We start from the raw sequence: 22,452 nt of genomic DNA, 5'->3' as shown, positions 1-22,452 counted from the left end.
TTGGGAGACCATGTGGATTGTTGGTGTTGATACGTGCTGCTAGGATTTGATATTGGTTGCATGATTATTTTCACGTTCTTTTGATTCCCGCTTGCATTTTGTCACATGTGCATATGTGTTGTGGTTAGACTTAGTTACACTTAGTTTGTAAATGTTTTGCATAAACATGGTCGAGGAAGGGAATCAAGTACCTCCATGATGAGCTATGTGTCCAATTGTGCCTTTCCCCTCCCCGTGGCTCGCACCCGTGACCTCTTAGTTAGCCGAGGGAGGTGGGCTTGGCCAATGAGTTTAGACCGATCTTGTGAGACCTAGGACCGTAGACTAGACCTAAGGCTCGACTTAGCTACTTAATGGTAAAGGTGGAGCCTCCTAGGGTGGGTACATTCATACCCCACCCTCATCTAGGTTTGAGAGTAGGCCTCCTCGCGAGACGTGTCACATCAAGACGCTAAGTGTGTCATTTCGTCCTTATACCGTGAATTTGCATTACATTTTTGTGCACATGATATGAAACAAAATCCGTTTGTATGAACCTCACATAGCCAAATAGCCATATTTTGTCCCTTCCATTATCTCCCTTTTTGATTCTCCCCTTTGAGCTTTAGCCTTTCCATTTGGCAAACCCACTAAAATAGCTACATTCCATAACCACCCTTCCTTGATCAAGAATTGGTCGGTTTCGTAGTGGTGTTATAGGAGGTGATTTAGGTCATAGTGGTGGATAGTATACATATCCACTTGGGTCGGAATTTGGTATGCATTTGGCATTGTATATAAATAAGAGGTTTTGAAAAAGAAATGAAAAACAAATTAGAAAAGTGAAAAAGTCATGAAAAAAAATGAGTTACTTGTGTTGAATATATGTTGTCAAGAAAATAAAGAGGCGAGCAACACCCCTCCTCATCATTAAACGGGGTAGAAAAGGCCGTTGCTAAATAAAAGGGCAAATTGATGTTTTTCCAAAATGAGTCGGGTTTAAACATTTTTTGCATGACTTGGGAAACTGAGTCTTTGTTAGGGTGTAGACCATTTGTTGAAATAAGAGGAGTATTTTTGAGTTTTTCCAATTTGAGTTGGGTTTATGCAATTTTTGCATAGTTTTGGTGATCCATGCTATGTTAGGGCATAGACGTGTCTCATGTGTTGCAATAAGAAATGGGTTACGATGTGTCGGCAATTCTTGATTTGAACTCCACATATCCAAACGGTGCTTGCACCAATCCCGTTTTGTCCTACTGCCTAGCCCCGTTACAACCCTTGTTTCATATTGTGTGCATTATACCATTATTTGTATTTCATTGGACATAGGACGGTCTTATACATTAGATTGCGGGTACGCTTTCGCTAGTCGAGTTAGGAGAGTGATTTTGGTTACTATTTGTCACAAAAATCACCTTGTTCTTTCATTGAGTGACGAGTGAAAACCGTGAGGATGTCGTTATCTAGGTCCCCTTAGTCATGGGTCTTTTGGTTGAATCTCGTGTCGGTTTTGTAATTCTCGGCGGACTTACCTACTTCCCCTTACCCCGCTCTTGAATGTGTTTCTTGAGTATTGGTCACACTAGGGTTGTTTGAGCCATGCTTAGGGGGTTGGCACCTCCGTTGGAACTTCTGAGACGGTACTCCCGACCAAGACCGTGTTTTGTTGTTTGAAAATCCGGCCATTTAGATGAGGAAAGTGGACCATTTTGTTAGATGCATTTTATTGCTTGATCACGTGCTTTCATGATATATGCATCGCAATTTTGTAGTAAGACCCAACTTGCCTTGCAATAGGGCACTCTTCCCTCATGGGTGTCAAATTGTGAGTTGAAGGGGCGTTTAGTGCGCTAATACTCGATCTGTTATTAATTAGAATAATTGAGTGATGCTTATATTGTGCACACACTCTTGATGGTTATTATAGTAGTCTCTTGTGCATTGGCTATGGACTTACTCGGGGACGAGTAAGGACTAAGTGTGGGGAGATTTGATGATTGAACATTCGGCCCTTTTTTACCCTTGTTTTTGCTAATCTTTTGGACTACTTAGGCACAATCTTAGGCCTTTTTCTTGCATTTTGCTTTTTATTCCCGCTATTACCGACTCCGACACTTGATTGTACGTAATTGAGCTAGCTAAAGGAAATTTGGCAAGAAACAAGGCATACGAGGAATTTAAGAAGGAAGAAAGGGGAGAAAAAAAGCAGAGGATGCTCCTGGGCCGACCAGCCGGTGGCCGGTCAACCGGCGGAGCGTCAGCTCGGCCATTTCAAAGCTTCAAATTTGACATGTCTCGGCGCCGGAGGGGCAGCCGGCCGCCGGTCGACCGGCTGGCGGTCGCTGCTACCCGTGTTTTGGCTTAATTCCGTTTTTTGTAACCTAAGCAGGAGGATACTATAAATACTCCCTCAAAATCGTGTTTAGACAGATAATCCTAGATCTAATTTATTTCCGATTTCCAAGTTTTAAACTTTACTAATTACCTTGTTAATCTTTCCCTAATTAGAACAAGTTATTCAACAATTATACCATTATTAGTGTAGAAATTGGGTTGTAAGAAGATTGAAGGCATCTCCTTTCTTATTTTTCAATCCAAGTTCCTTTCTTTGCTATTGAGTTGGTATAATTTCTCTTCCTAATTTCATTTGTTTAGATTTGCTTTTCTCTTAAGTTTTATTTAGTGGTTTATGTTAGAATTCCAAATTTAGTTGTTTGATTGTTGTATTCTCTCTCCTGTTCATCTTTTCTTTGTTCACCATTGTTGTTTTCACCCAAAGATTGAGTCTTTGATTTTCTCATGTTAAAGATTGAATCTTTGAGTTACTTGTGTGAAAGTTTATGTCTTTTAGTTTAATCCTCTTCCATTCTTAGATTAAATCATCTTTCTTGGTAATTTGTGTTGAATTATTGCATGATTAGTAGTAGAATTTATTCTTCCACCATGATTATGCCTAAAGAATCCATCTTTATTGTCTCTATTGCTTTTAGAACCATGATTAGTGAGTATTCTTCTACTAGGACTCGGTTTGACCCGACATGAGTAACTTCACTAATTGAATCTCATAAAGGCTAATTATTTGGGGAAATTGGTGAGGGTAGTTTAGAGGATTGACATGGTTTATGGATTGATTTCGGGTAGTGTCGACTTGTGACCCTTGTCCACCAACGAGAGTTGGTTAGGTTGTAATTTGGATACCCGAAAGTTGGTCCTATCGCTAACCTAGGTTTAGACCAAAAGGGAGAACCAAGGGAGGGTACCTCTAGACTAATGTTTGAAATCGACCTCCGAGAGGAGGAGTGGGATGACCCGGAATACGATGAGTACTTAATGACCTTGACCAAGTTCTTGACCTCCTCGGAAATATGCATGTTTTTGGGGTTGTTGGGTGTTGAGTTAGGGATTCCGACCTTCGAACCCAAGAGTGGGGTTGGTGGGTAGTTCTAGTGTCCTACTTCGAACCCGAGAGGGGGGTCTTAGGTGAATTAGAGCCATCTCCTCCTCACCATTCTACCCTTATGATTAGCCTAGGGAATTAATTGTGTGAAGTTATGAACTGTTGTGGGAGGACCGAGTTCTAGGCTTTTAATCATTTGATTTACAACTTATCCTTCCTTCTTGCTCATTTACCTTTATCTTGTTAAATTTTCATCTCATTTTGTTCTAGGTAGCATTAGTATAACAATCTCATCCATTATCGTTGACTTAGCTAAACAATAGAGTTAAAACGATTAGTAGTCTTCCTAGCTCCTTGTGGGATCGACCCTCAATTTTGCACAACGATAAATCGTGCACTTGCGAGGTATTATTTGAAACCATAAGGATCGCTTTGACGAATGATCGTCCCACCGCCGTGATACGCATCAGTGAGACCAAAGACCAATTGAAGAACCAATCGACTATTAGACACATTGGAGCTGACATTTTTCAAATGATCTACCAATGACTTAAGTCGTTGACAATATGCGGACGCGGAGGGAAAATCCTCCATCACAATATGGGAGAACTCTTGTTCGAGTGTTAATGCTCTCGAATTCTTGTCGTTGTCTTGAAATATGTCGGCAAGACGATTCCATGTGTCTATGGCGGTAGTCTCGCCCTCGACAATGGTTTCCAAGTTATTGGTGGTGAAGGTGGAATAAATCCACTGAAGGACTGTGGCGCCTAGGGTTTCCCATAACTCTTTTTCGTCATCAGTAACAGGAGGCTTACGAGCGTCCGCCTTTGGGTTTGACGAAATGACGAAGCACGCGATTAGATTTTGCGTTATTCGTGAATAACGCGACCCACAATGGATATTCGTCGTTATCCATACCAAGCTTGATGGTGATGTGGTTCGATATGTTGTTAACTGCAAGAGCCGGATGGAAAGTCGACTTTGCATCGGGAACCATTTGGACGGCGTAAGGTCTTTGAGAAGAAGAAGAAGAAGAAGAAGAAGAAGAAGAAGAAGAAGAAGAAGAAGAAGAAGAAGAAGAAGAAGAAGGAGAAGAAGAAAGGATTCGAGATTTAGAAACCTAATACCATAAAGGAGATTAATCGTTGATTTCTATTGAGATATTCAAAGAGTATAAATACAAAAGTTATCCTACAATTAAGCAACTAATTAGCTACACATAAGGAACTAATTTACACTAAAGTAGGCAACAAATAATCTAGCAAATAAATTACATATTTACGATTATCCTATCACATAGACCAGTCCGTGAAGGCGAAACTATAGCTATTTCTAGCGTTTTTAGATACCCATTTCGAAAAAGAACTGGATAAAAGGACGGAAAGGTGGCAAGGCCGTCTCCTAATTAATTCCAATGATTTGTGAGATAAGGCAATGGCTCAGCAAATGATCTATAGTTTCCTCTTCCGATAAGCAAGACATAATGGGTCGTCCGACAAGCCACGTCATACACACTTAAAATTGCATATTATCCTATCATGAGATGCTAGCTAAATAAACATTTTAATATGTGGTTGTATGTACACTTTTAATAGTATGTAACTGAGTTTTTACAGGTAAAACATATATGAAACTCATAAAAAAAACTGCAAAATCAGTAATTAATAGGAGTCCCGTAATTTTCACAAGTTCCAAAACTTGTTAAAGATAATAACAATTAGCCTTAAACAATGACCACAAATTCCAGTCTCAAGAAAGTCCAAAGATATTCCTTATATATAAGCATGTTCCTCTCCCTTATTACCCTCATCAGACTCACTTACAGTAACAAATCTTTGCACATTTTTGTATCTATTATTACCCTTGACCAAAAATATAAAAACACCCATATTCATAACAAAGATCACGGTTAATAACCAATAAAAATAATCAAGACGACTATGATTCACATCCTTGCCAATCCATTTTTTCCCACCATTCTTCCCAGTGACAGCGTTAACAATGATGATTAACAGGCTACTAAGAAACGAACCGACACCATTAATACTAAGACAAAAGGCCATCCCTAAGCTCTTCATCGAGTCAGGTGCTTGTTCATAGAATAACTCTTGCAACCCAACAATGGAAAATGCATCCCCTATTCCAAAAATCAAGGTTTGAGGGACGAGCCAAAATACGCTAAACATTGTTCCATTTTGCAATGCCAATAATCTTTTTCGTTCGACTAAGGCTGAGACTACCATTGATACGATTAACAAAACCATGCCAATGGCTATCCGGTTGAGAATGCTGAGACCCCTTTCGTTGCCTCTGACACGCCTAAGATAAGGAATTAATAACTTGTCATAGATTGGAATCACGACCGCTGTTGACATAAAAACAAGGGCGTTTACAGATGCCGGTGGGATCTCAAATTTTCTAGAGAGTCGTCTATGCATCACACTTCCTTGCTTGATGAAGAATGTGTGCGTTTGCGCGATACCGATTCCAAATACTAAGCAACTTAGCCATATTGGTATCATGTTTATTATCAGCTTTAGTTCCTCCACTTGTGTTACTGTTGCTAGTCTCCATGGTCCTCGCTCTTGTTCTTCGACTATAGCAGCTTTATCAAGAAATCTAGACAAGTTTACAACAGTAATGTTAAGTGTCTAAATCAGCATTTGGTTATGTCGTTAAGTATACCTGGCAAAAATACCTCGACAATGATGCATTTGGTTACGCCGTTAAATAGACCTGATAAAAATACCTTGACAGTAACTCGATCATCCAACACCTGACCCAAACAAGGTTGGACCAGTTATTAAATCATGGAAACGGGCGTGCCCGACCCCACCTCTAAAAGGAGGGGAGAGAGCGTCCGTTTCATAAGCCCAAAGAGGTTTCACTCTAAAAGGTATTGGCAATAAAGTAAGCAACTCCTTAGCTTAAAAAAGATAAAAGGGTGACAATTGAATTGAGCTTTAACATTAAATAATTACCTCAGCCGATTAGTATGATGGAGACGTCGAACTTTTTGTGACACCAGAACTTCATTCAACAAGGAGGAATCTGAAGGATTTGGCAAATTTCTCTTTGCCAAAGCTGCAACTAAAACCATGAACATTGGAGTTAAAGGACTTCCTTTAACTGTTTTATACCGATAAAGGGTCCTCCCTGAAATGAATATCACGACAATGAACCCCATAGCACTGGCAAGTATAATAAACGCGACACCCCATCCAACATTGTCTTCTATGTAGACTATCACGGTAAGTCCAAGGATACCTCCAGCATGCAATGCGAAGATCCACCAATTGAAATACGACATTTTTTGCTTTCTTTCTTCAAGATGATTGTCGTCAAATTGATCTGCTCCAAAAGCCTCTAGGCATGGCCTGAGTCCTCCTGTTGCTATCGACAAAAGGTAAGCCGCAGTAAAGAAGGTCGCCTTATGAATCTTGCTAGCATTTTGGCATGTAGTCAAGATTGTGCCGTAACTGTTGTTGCATGGTTTGAGGCTTGGGATGTATTGTGTCATGATGAATAGACATAAGACCTGAACAAATTATAGAGAAATAATCACGCACATATGTAGAAGGTGAGAATACATTGGATAATACGATTAATCAACTCAGGATAAATATCACATATGACTGTGACTCTGTGAGTATCGACGGTATTGAAAAAGAGGAGAGAGTTGGCTATAAGTATGTAAACAAGGAAGTTACCGTTACCTACTCACAATTCACTATTCATGACTCTTCAGACCGAACATAACTTTTTTTTGGCAGCCGTAAAGAAAGGATTTAAACAACATGCATTCTCATGGCATTTTGCGCAATGCCATGAGGCAAGAGCTATCTTATTCATGTTCCTAGGATGTAACTAAAACATAAACGGTGAAAAGATGTAGCTAAGGAGAAATCATCAAAAGTATTATCAAATTTAATATAGCGTAAAAGAAAAAGATCGAAAGTAAATATACTAACCAAAACATAAAGGAGGGAAGAGAAGAGAGCAATGTAGAAGCGACCAACATAACTATCACCAAGAAATCCACCAAAAATTGGCATTACAAGTGACACTCCTGCCCATGTATTCACACTATTCACTGCGGTTTCGAGGTCTTGATGCATCACCGTCGTCAAATACGTTATCAAATTCGATGATATGCTGAAGTAGCCCAATCTCTCAATAAACTCTGTTGCTGCATTTCCGCCATTTTAATGTCGTATTAACACATACGGAGTACATTGCGATAATAAGTACGGATTACAATATAATTAAGCGCTTATATTGGAGAAGAAAGTCTTTTTTACTCCCATATTTAGAATCCTTACTCCACACCTGTCAGCGCTTATATTAGAGAAACTCGGAAAAAGTTGGAAAATTTTAACTAAAAGTTTTGAAATTTGCATCGGGGACGAGCACTAGACCTCTAGCTCCACCACTGACCTCGCCTAAAGCGTGGTAAAGTGATTGAAAGTACACAAATGAAGACAAACACATCGTTTTTCCATGACTATATAGAGCTGACAAATCTAATTCGACCCGAACTTAAGCACACTTGAACCGATGACAAGAAAATGTTGCAACCAGAAACCGCCCCGACCCGATAATGACTCGTAACCCGACCTAACACGTTTAAGGCCACCCAACAATACCCGAGATGACCCATAAGGCCATAACCCAAGTTTACTCGATTCATGCACTGATCCAACCCAAATGATAACCCGAAATTGACTCGAAAGATGACCCGCAAGATAACCCAAAAATGACTCGAAAGCGGACTCGAAATAAAACTTATACATTAATAAAAAGTCCAAGGTAACAATTAATCTTGATTCTTGACCAAAAGATCACTTGTAAAGTTGCAACTGATTTTTAACAAAATTTCAGTTCAGATGTGTATTCTCTTTTTTTCTAGGGTTTTCTCCTAGGGTTCGGTCTAGGTCTAGGGTTAGGTCTTGGTTTTCTCCTCCTATTTTGAGGCTTCTCTCACGTTTTCTCACGTGAGTGTAGCTGCGTCGTGTTCTTTTGTGTTGTGTTGGTTGCGTTGTGTCGTTTTTGTGCAGGTCTGAAGAATTGTTCGATCCGATGGCTACATCTAAGGACAAGGGCAAAGGGATTATGACTAGCGAAGATCGAAGAAATTTTGATTCGTTTCTCTGGGACGAAGGCACTGAGGAAGAGGAAGCAAGGGGTCAGTTGATGTTGGTAGGGCGGATTTGGGCGCAGAAATCGATTAATGTCAAAGCGGCTATTGAGACGATGACAAAATTATGGAATTCGATGAAGCCTATCATTGGGAATGTTATTGATGCGAAGGAAAAACTCTTTGTTTTTCGGTTTGGGACGCTACGTGATAAGGAGAGGGTCCTGGAAAATCAACCATAGCACTTCGATAAGTTTGTCTGGTGCTTTAACGAACTTACTTCTACGGGCAAGGTAACTGATATCCCTCTTTTTCATTTACCTTTATGGGCACGCGTTTATGATTTACCTATATCAGGACGGCGTAATGAAGGTAATGTGAGGAAGATAGGGGCTATGCTGGGGACGTACATTAATATGGAATTAGAGCCAAACCTGGAAATGGACAGAGCGATTAGGGTTCGTATTTTATATGATGTTAGGGTTCCGTTGAAGAAGTTGATTACTATCCTGATGCCAAATGGGAAGGAGGTCGAATTTGACATAAAATATGAAAGACTGCCGACCTTTTGCTATGGTTGTGGGAGAAACGGGCATGGGGAAAAAGATTGTGAAGATGGACCGTTTGATGAGGATGATTTACAATTTGGGAAATGGTTGAGAGCATCTCCGTGGAAAATCACGAAGACTGTAAAAGAAGGAACCGGGAAAGCTGCGAGATCGTTGCAACCAGTGTTCGAGGATATGCGTAAGAATGATGAGGAAGAAGATATTGCTAAGATTATTTATAAATTACAAAATATAGCTGTGAGTTTTAGAGCAAATAAAAGGCGGGAGGAGGTGGTTGTAAATGAGGCAGCTGGGGATGACAGTAGGGAGAGAGGGGGATCTTTTCTCGGGTTGAGGAGGGGCAAATGCAGGAGGAAGGGGTGGGGTTTGGTTCGACGGTGGAGGGTTTAGAGCAGGGGCAAGGTGTTTCTGAGAGGGTGGAGATGATGGTGGACGGTCTGGAGAGGAGGGGGGAGCAGATTGCAGCTGGTGGGAATGGGGGTCTGGCAAGGAAAATGCCGTGTGAGGAGGGGGGAGACCAGGCGGTCATGAGGAAGGGAGTGGGGTAAGTGAGAAAGGCCGTAAGTGGGTAAGAAAAGTGGGGGAGGAAAGAGAGGAAGAAGGGGTGGGGTCGACGGGAAGCAAGAAGTCCAAGGTTGTCAACGACGGGGGCATCATTATACCTGAGGCGGAGGTTGAGGGAGCTCAACCCCGCCGGGCCCAATGAGTATCCTAAGTCTTAACTGCCGGGGATTGGGCCACCCCGATGTAGTAGGTGCGCTCCGTCATTTGTTACGACGGGAGGCCCCGGCCATGGTGTTTCTTTGCGAGACGAAACTCAGTGGTGGTGAGATGCAGACGGTTCTCGCGAAATTTGAGATGTATTATGGTATGCATGTGGATAGTGTGGGGAGGGCTGGTGGGCTAGCATTTTGTTGGCATAAGGATATCAAATGTGAGTTCCTTTCGGCGTCGGTTCATCATATGGATTTCATAATTAGGGAGGATAATGGGGATTGGCGTGTGACGGGTTTTTATGGTTGGCTTATGGTTGCGGATAGACACCTTTCTTGGGAGCTATTACGGGTGTTAAAGCAGCAATCAGCGTTGCCGTGGATGTGCATAGAAGATTATAACGAGATCTTATTTGCTAATGAGATGAAAGGGGGTCAACGAGCTCAATGGCAAATGAATCAGTTCCGAGATGCGGTGGATGCTTGTGGTTTGGTGGATGTTCAATTTGAGGGATATGCGTTTACATGGGATAATGGGCAAGCGGGGGAGGATAATCGTCAAAGCAGAATAGACCGAGCTATGGGTACTAATGAGTGGATGGAGAGCTTCCCTTATGCCAGGCTTTGTCACTTGGGGCGCGAGTGGTCTAATCATTCACCACTCAAATTGGTGTTGGACCGGCGGGAGAGTGTGGGGCAAGTCACAAAAAGATTTCATTTTGAGCAAATATGGGTGGGAGCTGAGGGGTGTGAGGAGGCTATATTGCGCGGGTTTGAAAGGGGGGGGGGGAATGTGGAAGCTTTACAGGAGAGTGCGACAGAATTGCAAGTTTGGAAACGGGTGAGTATAGGTAAAATTGTGAAGATGATTGCGACGAAGCGGAGCCAAATTACTAGATTGAAGGAGGGAGGACAGTCGGCTGATGAAGTGAGACGAAGGAGGAAATTGGTGAGGGAAGTGGCTGATTTATGTACACATGAGGAACAATTCTGGCGACAACGATCGAGGGCCTTATGGCTCAAAGATGGGGATCGAAATACAAGTTTCTTCCATAAACAAGCAGGTCAAAGAAAGGCGAAAAATCATATAAGCAAGCTGGTGGATGATGGGGGCATTGTGAGGTGTGGGGATGAGGCGGTATCTAAGGTTGCGACAAACTATTTTACCGAGCTATTCACGGCTTCTCCTTCTCGTGATTTTGGGGATGTGTTTGCTGGAATGGAGGGACGAGTGACTGCGGAGATGAATGGAGAGCTGAGCCGTGAGTATACCGAGGGGGAGGTCGTGGAAGCGCTTAATCAGATGCACCCGTTGAAGGCTCCTGGACTGGATGGTATGCACTGTCTCTTTTACCAGACATATTGGCATATTGTTGGACCGTTGGTGACGGATACGGTCTTGAGAGTCTTAAATTGGGCAGCGATGCCGGATGGGGTAAACCATACTCATATTGTCCTTATCCCGAAGAATAAGGCGCCAGATAAAATTCGTGATTTTCGGCCAATCAGCTTATGTAATGTGGTGTATAAGTTAATATCGAAGATCCTTGCTAACTGGCTCAAATTATTTCTTGATAAAATTGTGTCGGAAAATCAGAGTGCTTTTACACCAGGAAGGCTAATCACGGATAATGTCCTCATCGCTTTTGAATTGTTTTATTACATGAAGAATTCGAAACACGAAAAAGGGCATATGGCAGTTAAGCTTGATATGGCGAAATCTTACGATCGGGTGGAATGGGACTTTTTGAAGCAGCTCCTGCGCGTTATGGGCTTCGATGCTATGTGGGTGGATAGGGTGCTCATGTGCGTAACCACGGTCTCTTCAGCTGTTCTTATAAATGGTAATGTGAAGGAGGTCTTCCAACCGGCGCGTGGCTTGCAACATGGTGACCCGTTATCTCCTTATCTATTTATTTTATATGCGGAGGTTTTATCTAATTTGATGAGGAGAGCGACGGAAAATTATTCGCTTCATGGACTTCGAATTTCGCCCCAAGCTCCTGTGATATCGCATTTACTATTTGCAAACGATAATATATTTTTCCTGAAAGCAAGTGAAAGTGAAGCGGTGGAGGCGAGTAATATTCTTCACAAATATGAGGTTGCTTCAGGCCAAATGGTGAATTTGGATAAAACGACCATTTCCTTTAGCCACGGGGTCTCGGATGAGCGGAGGATTAGCATAGCTGCTAGGTTGGGTGTGAGCGTTGTTGAGGAGCAAGAGCGATATTTGGGTTTACCTACGGTTGTGGGCGATCGAAGAAGCCTTTTACCGATATTGTGCGCAATAAGCTCAATAAACGGTTGCAAGGGTGGCGTGGGAAAATATTGTCTAGGGCGGGTAAGGAGATTCTCATAAAGGCAGTTGCCAATTCGCTCCCTACCTATGTGAAGAGTGTGTTTAAACTCCCAGCCTCTTTTTATGACGAATTGAGAGCTCTTGTGTCGCGGTTTTGGTGGGGACATGAGGAAGGAAAGCCGAGAAAGATTTCGTGGGTGTCGTGGAAGCGCATGTGTCAACCGAAGTGTATGGGGGTATGGGGTTCCGTGACTTTATTGCTTCGAACCAAGCTCTTTTGGGTAATCAAGCCTGGCGTCTCTTGACGGAGCCGGAGTGTTTGTGGGCTCGGCTAATGAGGGGCAGGTACTATGGTGAGGGTGAATTCTTGAATGCGGGTTTGGGAAACAACCCGAGCTACACTTGGCGTGGGATTGTGGAAGCTCGGACCGTGGTTGTGCGTGGATTGCGGAGACGAATTGGGGACGGTTTGGAGACCTTAGTGTGGCGTGATGCTTGGCTTGTGGGTACCCAGTCAGGAAGGGTCCTTTCGCCGTGTATGGAAAGGGGGAAAATATGACTGTCGCGGAACTGATGACGACCGATGGACGTGGATGGGATGAGCAGAAGCTGGCCGAATGCTTCTTACCTTTCGAGAGGGAACGGGTTTTTAACATTTGGTTGGGTAGGGAAAGACGGGTTGACTCGTGGTATTGGGCTTTTGAACAGAATGGGGAATACACGGTTAGGTCGGCCTACAAGCTGCTTGCGGGAGAGGAGCCTAATAGGGTGGAGACGTCGAATTGGGAACGAAGCAAATGGTTATGGAATAACTTGTGGAAAGTTCAGGTGTGGCCTCGGATCAAGCTTTTCTTTTGGCAATTGTGCAACGATGCTTTAGCAACTAAGGTAAACTTATCTTTTCGTGTCGGTCATGATGATATTTTGTGTCCGTTGTGTCAGTGTCAAGTTGAGTCGAGTCTTCATCTTTTCCGAGATTGCTGGATTGCGAGGGGGGTATGGGAGGAAGTTGGGCTGTTGGAGGAGAAGAGGGACGGCGAGGGGGATGTTCGAGCGTGGGTGGAAGGTTGTTGGCGTGGGATGGGAAAGAGGGAGTATGGGTTGATGATGGTAGTGTGTTGGGCTATATGGGAGGCTAGAAACCGAGTTATCTTTAATGGGGGAGGTGTGGTGGTGGAGGATGTGGTGAAGAGGGTTCGACGGGTGGTTGAGGAAATAGAAGGGGAGCTGGTTGTGCGGGTTAGGGATGAAGGGGGACCGAAGGAGGTAGGGGGAATGCATGGGGATGATTGGCGACCTCCGAGCTCGGGTTGGGTTAAGCTCAACGTGGATGCGGGGGTAAAGGAGAGGGTCGGTGTGGGTGTTGGGGTGGTTTGTCGTGATAGCTCGGGGAAAGTCCTATGGGGCATGGCTCATAATAGAAGGGAGGTTTGGGAAGCACGTGTAGCGGAAGCGGTAGCGGTCTTGGAAGGGCTCGAACAAGCGCGGGAAGCAGGCCATGATCGTGTTGTGGTGGAGAGCGATTGTTCGCAAGTTATTGACGCCTTGAAGCAGCGCAAGACGGGACGCAGTTTATTCTCGCTTGTTTTAGATGACATTTTACGTATTTCTAGTTCTTTTTCTTCGGTTGTATGGTCTTTTATTAGTAGAAGAAACAATGTAGTGGCTCACACGTTAGCACATGTGTTGCCGGTAGGAGATGGTAGAGTTGTTTGGATCGACAAACTTCCTGGAAAAAAAAAATGTTCAAGAAAATAATACTTCGTAATAAAATTCTCTAGAAAAAAGACATATAGTCAAGTTGGTTTAAGAGTTGGATAAGAATTAATTAATCAACATCAAAGGTGTATATATAGAGATTACACATTAGTAGAGATTTGATTGCGATATTTGTCGTCAACTATTGTTATTCATTGATTCATTATTTAAGAAATAATCATCAGCAAGTATTATAAAAACAATTCATTTATTTTCACCTGTTTTGAATGATCTTTAAAAAAGTTTAAAATTAACTAATTTTATAACTTCACAAAATAATGATTAAGCTAAACAATTATTAAAGAAACAAATTTAATATGTTACTATACATGTCCGTGTATTTATACGGATTTTAAGCTAGTATATCATAACTCAACTCAAACTGGTAAGGTAATCGAAAAAATGACCCGATATAAATTGATAAGCCAAACGAGACAAAATATGAGCCAGAAGCCCATACTCGATAATGCCCCGACCCGACCAAAACTCAACCCGGCCCGACAAATCTATTTCAAAAACCCGATCCAAACCAAAACAAAGATTTGACTCGACTCGTAAGTGACCTGAACCCGACCTGGGCATAGCTATGACACGATATGACCCAACCTGTGACCCGACCCAAACTTGACCCGAATGACATGATTGCCACCTCTATGACCATAGTGTAATAAGGCTCAATAAAAGGAATTGAGGGAGTAGTTGGTCTTGCTTCAGACGAGATATTTTGGTCTGAAGGGATTGTGTAACCATTTACAGCCAAATATAATCACTATTGTAAAAACAAGTACCATAAACTATAAAACGAGTTGTACCATGGTGGTTATATTTAGTCATAAAATAGTCACATATGCCCGTCTGAAACTCCAAACAAAAAGGAATCGTTTGAAACAAGAATTTGTGTTAGAGCGAAACTGACATACATGCATGTAGTCGTTTATATTTTGACCACTACTATTTTGAAAATAAATACTCCCTCCATCCCGGTCAATTGTTGTCCTTTTGTTTTGGCACAAAGACCAAGAAAAGAGGAATGAGTCAATTACTAAATGAAAAGTGGAACAAATTGAGTGTGAATGATCAAATTGTTTATCAAGTTTATTTTTAAAATAGAAAGAACAACTCACTAAAATACCCTAATTATATGAAAAAAGATAACAAATGACCGGGACCGATGGAATATATTGTCATGCTTTAACGGTTTATAATTTTTGCCAAGAACAATATGTTAGCCATAGTAGAATAAGGTCTTAAACATGTTAAATTGAAGATCATTTGGCTCAAGTATTTCTAAGTTAAGTTCCCAAATAATTACAAATGTAGTATAAGCCGGTCTTACAAAATAATTTTAGAATGTAGTTGAGTATGTCTTACATATGAAAAATCCGGCGGCTTTCCATGACCCGGTAGATGCCCGGAGAGGCAAATCCCCTTTATAATCTAGTGATGAATCGTGAACATATAGTTCATCACTATAATTATTTTGTGGGCTCCCGGAAGGCCTATCTTCCGTCTGAAGTTCATGCCTCACTATTTCTCTTTTCTCCGGTTGCATGCTTAACTAGTTATGTGTAATAGACTAATGTCTCAAAAGTTTATTTGTAGCATAACACTTTTGTTATGTGTTACTATTATGTCATTTATGGCGGGATTGCTCGAAGCTATATATATCTCGAAATTTTCACATAATTTAGTACCAATGGTTAGGTCGAATATTTAATCGATATCATTATCTTATATTTGTTTGATCAATTCAATTTTTCTTCGTCACTATAGAGCATAACTTACACTCAAGACTCAATAATACGTATGGCAGGACGATGGACGCTATTTGTTTACACTTGGTGTGTACCAGAAGTGCAATTGTTTTATGTTGTCAGATTGTGAATTTGTGATTGAAAGTGATGGTCTTGACTCTTGACTTTTGATTGCGACTATTATTTGGACATCGACATAGCACCATCCAATAATACTGAAAATCAGTATCAACATGACTGGAAGAAAATAAAAAATTAGGGATGTTGATGGGTTATTGAAAGAATATTGTGCTTGCCTTTCATTGATATTATTGTTACGTATAAATACCAGTTATGTGAGTAGATTCTAACCTAATTACAATCAATTAGTTACTACTAATAAGGAAATACAATAAGACTATTTTGTGACTAAATATTCACAATATATTCTAACACTCCCCCTCAGTCGAAACGGGAGGTGGACGAATGTTGAGGCTGTTACGAAAATCATCAAACAGGACCGAAGGAAGACCCTTGGTAAAGATGTCAGCCAGTTGAGAGCGAGAGGGAACGTGATGTACCCGTACATCTCCTTTTGAAACTTTCTCACGAACAAAATGTATATCAAGTTCAATATGTTTTGTTCGTTGATGTTGGACGGGATTACCGGCTAGTAAATGGCACTCATATTGTCGCAATAGACAATGGTAGCTTTGTGAAGTGGGTGATGAAGTTCAAGCAGGAGATTACGCAACCAACAAGATTCAGAGACAACGTTGGCGACGCCGCGATATTCGGCCTCGGCACTAGAGCGGGAAATCGTTGGTTGTCGTTTTGACGCCCAAGACACCAAATTGTCACCCAAGAATACACAATAACCACTCGTTGAACGACGAGTATCCGGGCATCCAGCCCAATCAGCATCGGTAAAGGTTGTAAGCGTCTGAGGTGGAGACGGAGTTAACCATAGACCATACTGTTTCGTTCCTTGAATGTAACGTATAATACGTTTTAATGCATTCATGTGAATTTCCATTGGATTATGCATAAACAAACATATTTGTTGAACCGCATATGATATGTCGGGACGAGTGAAAGTGAGGTATTGCAACGCACCTGCCAAACTACGATAGAGTGTAGGGTCACGAAATGGAGGACTTATTGTGGAGCTAAGTTTCGGTTTCGTGTCGACTGGAGTTGGTGACGGCTTGCAGCTAGTCATACCCGCACGATTAATTATTTCTGCTGCATACTTAGATTGAGATAAAAATAAACCTTGAGCATGTCGAGTCACAGCCACGCCGAGGAAGTAGCTCAGAGGACCAAGGTCCTTCATTGCGAATTCAGCCCCGAGACTATCCATGATGGTCTGGCGAAGAGACTCGGATGACGAGGTTAATATTATATCGTCTACATATAGAAGTATAAAAGCAGAGTGCCCATTTTTCCCGCGATAAACGAACAGCGAGTGATCGCATTTGCTATGCATAAATCCAATTTTATTCACAAATGTAGCAAAACGGGTGTACCATGCCCGTGGTGCTTGTTTGAGACCGTAAAGAGACTTACGAAGCAGACACACATGATCCGGAAATAACTTGTCACGATATCCAAGGGGTTGATGCATATAAACGGTTTCTTGGAGATCACCATGAAGGAAGGCGTTTTTGACGTCTAATTGACGAATAGACCAACCTTGAGACAAGGCAATGGATAACACGGTGCGAATTGTTGCCGGTTTGACAATTGGACTGAAAGTTTCACCACAGTCGATCCCTTCTTGCTGCGTTTTTCCGTCACCTACAAGACGAGCTTTGTGCCTTTCAAACGAACCATTAGATTTAAATTTGTGTCTAAAAATCCACATTGACCTTATAACATTCACATTTGCCGGACGAGGGACAAGCTCCCAAGTCTTATTGCTAATTAAAGCGTTAAATTCATCGTCCATGGCCAGTTTCCAATTATGATCCTTAAGAGCAGAGACGGGATTTCGGGGAATAGGCGAGACTTCAACCGTGGTATTTAAGTTAAATATCGGTTTGGGTTTACGTATTCCATGATCACCCCTAGTTACGGCTTTAGAGGATATGGGAGGTTGGTAGGGCGAGGGTGTGGCAGACGTGATTGGTATGGAGGGAGGTGAGGATTGGTGAGTATGTGAGGCAGACGCTGGTGTAGTAGGTGGGGTGAGGGGAGCAGCGGAGTTGGGTGTGGGAGACTCGGGTTCAGTATGGGGAGGATTTCAATTTGTGGGTGGCTGTAGTTGGGTAGTATGATGGACTACATGAGGAGACAGAGGACTATCAAAACAATCAGAAGCACGAGGGGTCGATTTGGGCAATTTGGCGAAAGGAAATTGAGTTTCGTCGAAAAGCACATGTCGACTAAGAATTATTTTGTTAGCTTTTATGTCGAAACATTTGTACCCACGATGGTGAGGAGGAAATCCAAGAAATACACAAGGTGTAGAACGAGCTTGGAGTTTGTTTATTGTCGTGGACGGAAACAAAGGATAGCATAGACAACCGAATACGCGTAAGTGAGTATATAACGGCTGTTTATGATATAGCATTTGTATAGGAGTTATTAAAAAAATAACTTTGCTGGGTAAAACATTGGACAAGTATGTTGCCATCGCTAGAGCGTGATGCCAAAAAGATAGTGGGATAGATGCGTGATGAAGTAAAGTCCGTATGATGTTGTTAGAGGAACGGATTTTTCGTTCGGCTTTTCCATTTTGAGATGATGTGTGTGGACAAGAAAATCGAAAAGTTAATCCTTGTTTAGCACAAAGCTCCCAAAATGTACCGTTATCAAATTCCTTCCCGTTATCACATTGTATAGTCTTTATTTCACGGTCAAATTGAGTTTTTATATAATTGCGAAAATTGACAAACACACTAAAAACTTCAGATTTTTTTGCAATTGGAAAAGTCCAAAGAAAATTGGTGTAGTCATCTAGAAGCAATAAATAGAAACGATGTCCATTAGAGCTCGGCACCGGAGAGGTCCAAAGATCAGCATGGACGATATCAAATGGCATAAAAGTGCGAGAAATAGATGGATTAAAAGGTTGTTTTATGTGTTTACCCAAAGAACAAGAGTGACAAATAGTTTGCTTAGAATTGGAAATACAATTAATCAACTTATTGTTACGCAAAGCATTAAAAATAGAAACTCCAGGATGGCCAAGACGGTCATGCCACAATGACGACTCGATAGCAGCAAAGGATGCAGGCGAAACATGTGACACGGCCGTGGGGTTTGGCAGGATAGGATATAGCGCGCCCCGACTCTCACACCTCATTAGAGGGTTCCCCGTCATGTAGTCCTTCACACAAAAACCAAAGGGGTCAAATTCGACAGAAACGGAGTTATCAGTGGTGAATTTTCGTACTGAGACAAGATTTTTGACGATTTTGGGTGCGTGTAAAACATTATTTAAAACAAGGTTATGGGACGAGTGAGGGAGGGTAATATTACCGGTACCAAGAATCGGGATTGACTGGCCATTTCCTACTAAAATACCATCATTAACGCTTGAATTAACATAAGATGAGAGCTTACCTCCATCCGATGTCATGTGAGATGTGGCACCGGTGTCCATGAACCAACGAGGATCCGGAGGCTGCAACCCGAGTGTGTACATAGCTTGCTCAATGTCCGTTTGTGACGGAGGAGATTCTGCACTGTATGCCTGGGGCCGGGAAGCTGCCATAGGACGCATAGGACGAGATCAAGGCGTTGACGGATATGGGCATGGGGGGTACCCCCATGGAGATGGCACCCACGGCCATGACCCGTAACCACCATATTGTGGTGGCCACGCAGCAGCAGGAGCAGGGGCGTTTGGTGGGTTTCCAGGCGACGAGGAAGCAGCCGTCGAGCCTTGGGTTCGTGACCCACCATTGTTCTTTCCTTTGTTACCTTTCTTCTTGTTATTAGAGTTGTTGCCTTTACCGTTTTTATAAGTAGACGGAGAAGGAGGACGACCCAATATAGAAGAAGTATCACCATCATCGCTTTGTTGCTTAGCATATAACGCTGAATTACCTCCATTTGCTGCGGCTTGCTTGGCAATCCCAGCCTCTTCCAGAGTTAACATCGAGCGTGCACGATAAAATGGTGTAAGCGGAGTGCTTTGACGAATAATCGTGCCTACGCCATTATAAGCTTCAGACAGACCAGAGACGAGTTGTAACACAAGGCGACTATCGGTCACTGGCGAACCAACGTTCTTCAACTGATCGGCGAGGCTTTTCAGGCGTTGACAATATGCGGCAACAGTGGGGAAATCAGCCATCGACACATGTGAGAACTCTTGTTCCAGTGTGACGGCGCGGGAATGTTGATTGTCTTGAAAAATATCGCGAATGCGATTCCAGCACTCCATTGCGGTGGAGGTTTCTTCAATGACAGTCTCGAGTAAGTCACTCGTGAGCGTAGCATAGATCCACTGTAAAACAGTAGCATCTAATTCCTCCCATAATTCATCGCCTTCGTCAATGGCAGGTTTCTTTGCTTTACCTGTCGGCGCGATGATATGGTGGAGTACATGGTGTGATTTGGCATGATTAGTGAAGAGTGCCACCCAAAGACGGTATTGGTCATTATCCAGACCGAGTGTGACCGTAACATGGTTACGTATGTTAGTCACAGCCAAGGCAGGGTGAAACGTCGAAGATGATTTTGATTTTGAGGCGTCGTTGCCAGGCATGATTTTGGTGGTGACGTGAGGTCGGTATGAGAAGGAAGAAGAGGAGAGGAGAAATCTAGGGTTTGGAGCGGAAGCGAGAGATCGTTATGCCCTAGGAAGCTGATACCATGAAAGAATATTGTGCTTGCCTTTCATTGATATTATTGTTACGTATAAATACAAGTTATGTGAGTAGATTCTAACCTAATTACAATCAATTAGTTACAACTAATAAGGAAATACAATAAGACTATTTTGTGACTAAATATTCACAATATATTCTAACAGTTATACTTCCCAATAACCCGGCCCATTCGACCCTTATTTTTAGCGGGTTTGGACGCAAATTTTTCTTAAAAATGGGTCGTGGGTTGGACAAGCCCAGCCCGATTAAGTTAATGGGTTGGACATGGACATGAACTTTTCCAAACGGACCAACCCGCTCAGCCCGCTAAAAATATAAGATAATAAATTTTCAATTTATTTGTGTATATAATTGATTTGTATTATAATAATGATTTTTTTAATGAAAAAAATAAAAGCATATTTTTATAAGCATATATTCAAAATACCACTAATTACCATGTATTACAAGTTACAATAATGTATACATCCAATCTTTACTTTTATCTTACCTTTATCCTTACATGTAGGCCATGTTTGGTAAACAGCGGATTAATTTCAGCATAAGCAGATTACAAAAGCAGATTAGAAATGGTAGATTTTATCAGAAGGTTTGACTAACATATTATAATTAGCAGAATTAATTTGAGTGTTTGGTAATTGACAGATTACGATTAGTAGATTGTTACTTTTCTTTGTAAAAGGGAGAAAAATTTCCTATTTTACAATATGCTAACCAATATGCTGGAGTAAGCAGCATATTGGGGGTGTTTGGTAAACGGCGGATTGGGAAATTTTCAGCATATTCAAGGCTTTTAGCATGTTTGACTCACCAATCTACTATTTTGAGTGTTTGGTAAATGACATATTGAAAAAGTAGATTGGAGCTCAATCTACTGTTTTCAATATGCTGTTCTACCCAGCATATTCACATTAGTAGATTGTAAAATATGAATCCGTCAACAATCTACACATAGATACAACAATCTATTAACCAAAATCTGCTAATTACCAAACACTTCTACTAAATCTGCTAATTGAAATATACTAGGAGTAGTCAAACCTGTTAATCCAATCTGTCATTTATAATCTGCTTGACCAATCTGCTTTTGCTAATATCAATCTGCTGATTACCAAACAGGGCCATTGTAAAACTGCATATTGATCCCAAATATGTTGTTTCAATATGCTGTTTACCAAACACTAAAATTAGCATATTGATTGGTCAAACATGCTAAAACCTTGAATATGCTAAAAATGAACCAATATGCCGTTTACCAAACAGCGCCGTAATATTTCACTATCCATATACTTCACATCTAACTTCAAATTTCAAATCAAGTTATGACATATAAAAAGTAGTTTAAATTGAAGACATTCTATACCGAATACGTAACTAACAGTTAAAGTTTAGTGTTTCGGCCCATTAGCCCATGGGCCTCCCGACTTTTGACTAAAGGGCGGGTAAGGGCAAGGATAATTGGCCCATAATTCTGACCCGGCCCGCCAACTATAGTCTTAAAGGGCAAATGTTTTCTTCACGCCTCGGCCCAAGCCCGCATTTGAACAGCTCTAAAATCTGGCGTGAAAGACGGATTGAACCGACTCTATCAAACCCAACAAGTGTTTATCATTGCATATTGACGGTTATTCCTAAATAACTTGACGGATATTAAGTTTAAAACCCAACCGAAAATATCCATAAGGAGAAATTGCCCAACCTGGCCCAAACCCGATCCGATTGACTCTCCTTGAAGATGATAAAGATTGTGCAAAAACCTTTTGTTTGAATCTCGAGTTATGTACTCCCTCGTTCGGTCGAGTTCACTACATTTGATCAAATTCCTCACATATTTGGTCAAATGTAGTGAATTAGACCAAACGGAGGGAGTAGTCATTTTCATAGCAAACATTGTTAGTTAATGAAGTTTTATTCATTCATGCATTAGGTATAATTAATACTTGGCTCTAAAGTCTAAACTATCACAATAATGTATTATTGTATTTGTATATATATATTAGATGTAAAATAGTAAAAC

General features: G+C 41.6%; 2 protein-coding genes across 2 annotated transcripts; both read right to left on the bottom strand.

Annotated features, from left to right (window-relative positions):
- Positions 1 to 3,787: 3,787 nt before the first annotated feature.
- Positions 3,788 to 4,366, bottom strand: LOC141614740 (uncharacterized). Its single transcript, XM_074433486.1, has one exon. The coding sequence runs from the start codon at positions 4,364 to 4,366 to the stop codon at positions 3,788 to 3,790; it is 579 nt and encodes a 192-aa protein (XP_074289587.1).
- A 785-nt stretch (positions 4,367 to 5,151) lies between these two features.
- LOC141614738 (protein NRT1/ PTR FAMILY 5.6-like) lies at positions 5,152 to 15,410 on the bottom strand. Its single transcript, XM_074433485.1, has 4 exons — positions 15,230 to 15,410; positions 7,351 to 7,568; positions 6,361 to 6,917; positions 5,152 to 5,998 (listed from the first exon to the last, which is right to left on the bottom strand). The coding sequence occupies exons 1-4, from the start codon at positions 15,408 to 15,410 to the stop codon at positions 5,152 to 5,154; spliced, it is 1,803 nt and encodes a 600-aa protein (XP_074289586.1).
- Positions 15,411 to 22,452: the final 7,042 nt, after the last annotated feature.

Source organism: Silene latifolia, chromosome 11 (genome assembly GCF_048544455.1).
Source record: "Silene latifolia isolate original U9 population chromosome 11, ASM4854445v1, whole genome shotgun sequence".
Lineage (NCBI taxonomy): Eukaryota > Viridiplantae > Streptophyta > Magnoliopsida > Caryophyllales > Caryophyllaceae > Silene > Silene latifolia.
The sequence above is the reverse complement of the archived record's forward strand: the minus strand, read 5'-3'. Positions and strand labels throughout refer to the sequence as shown.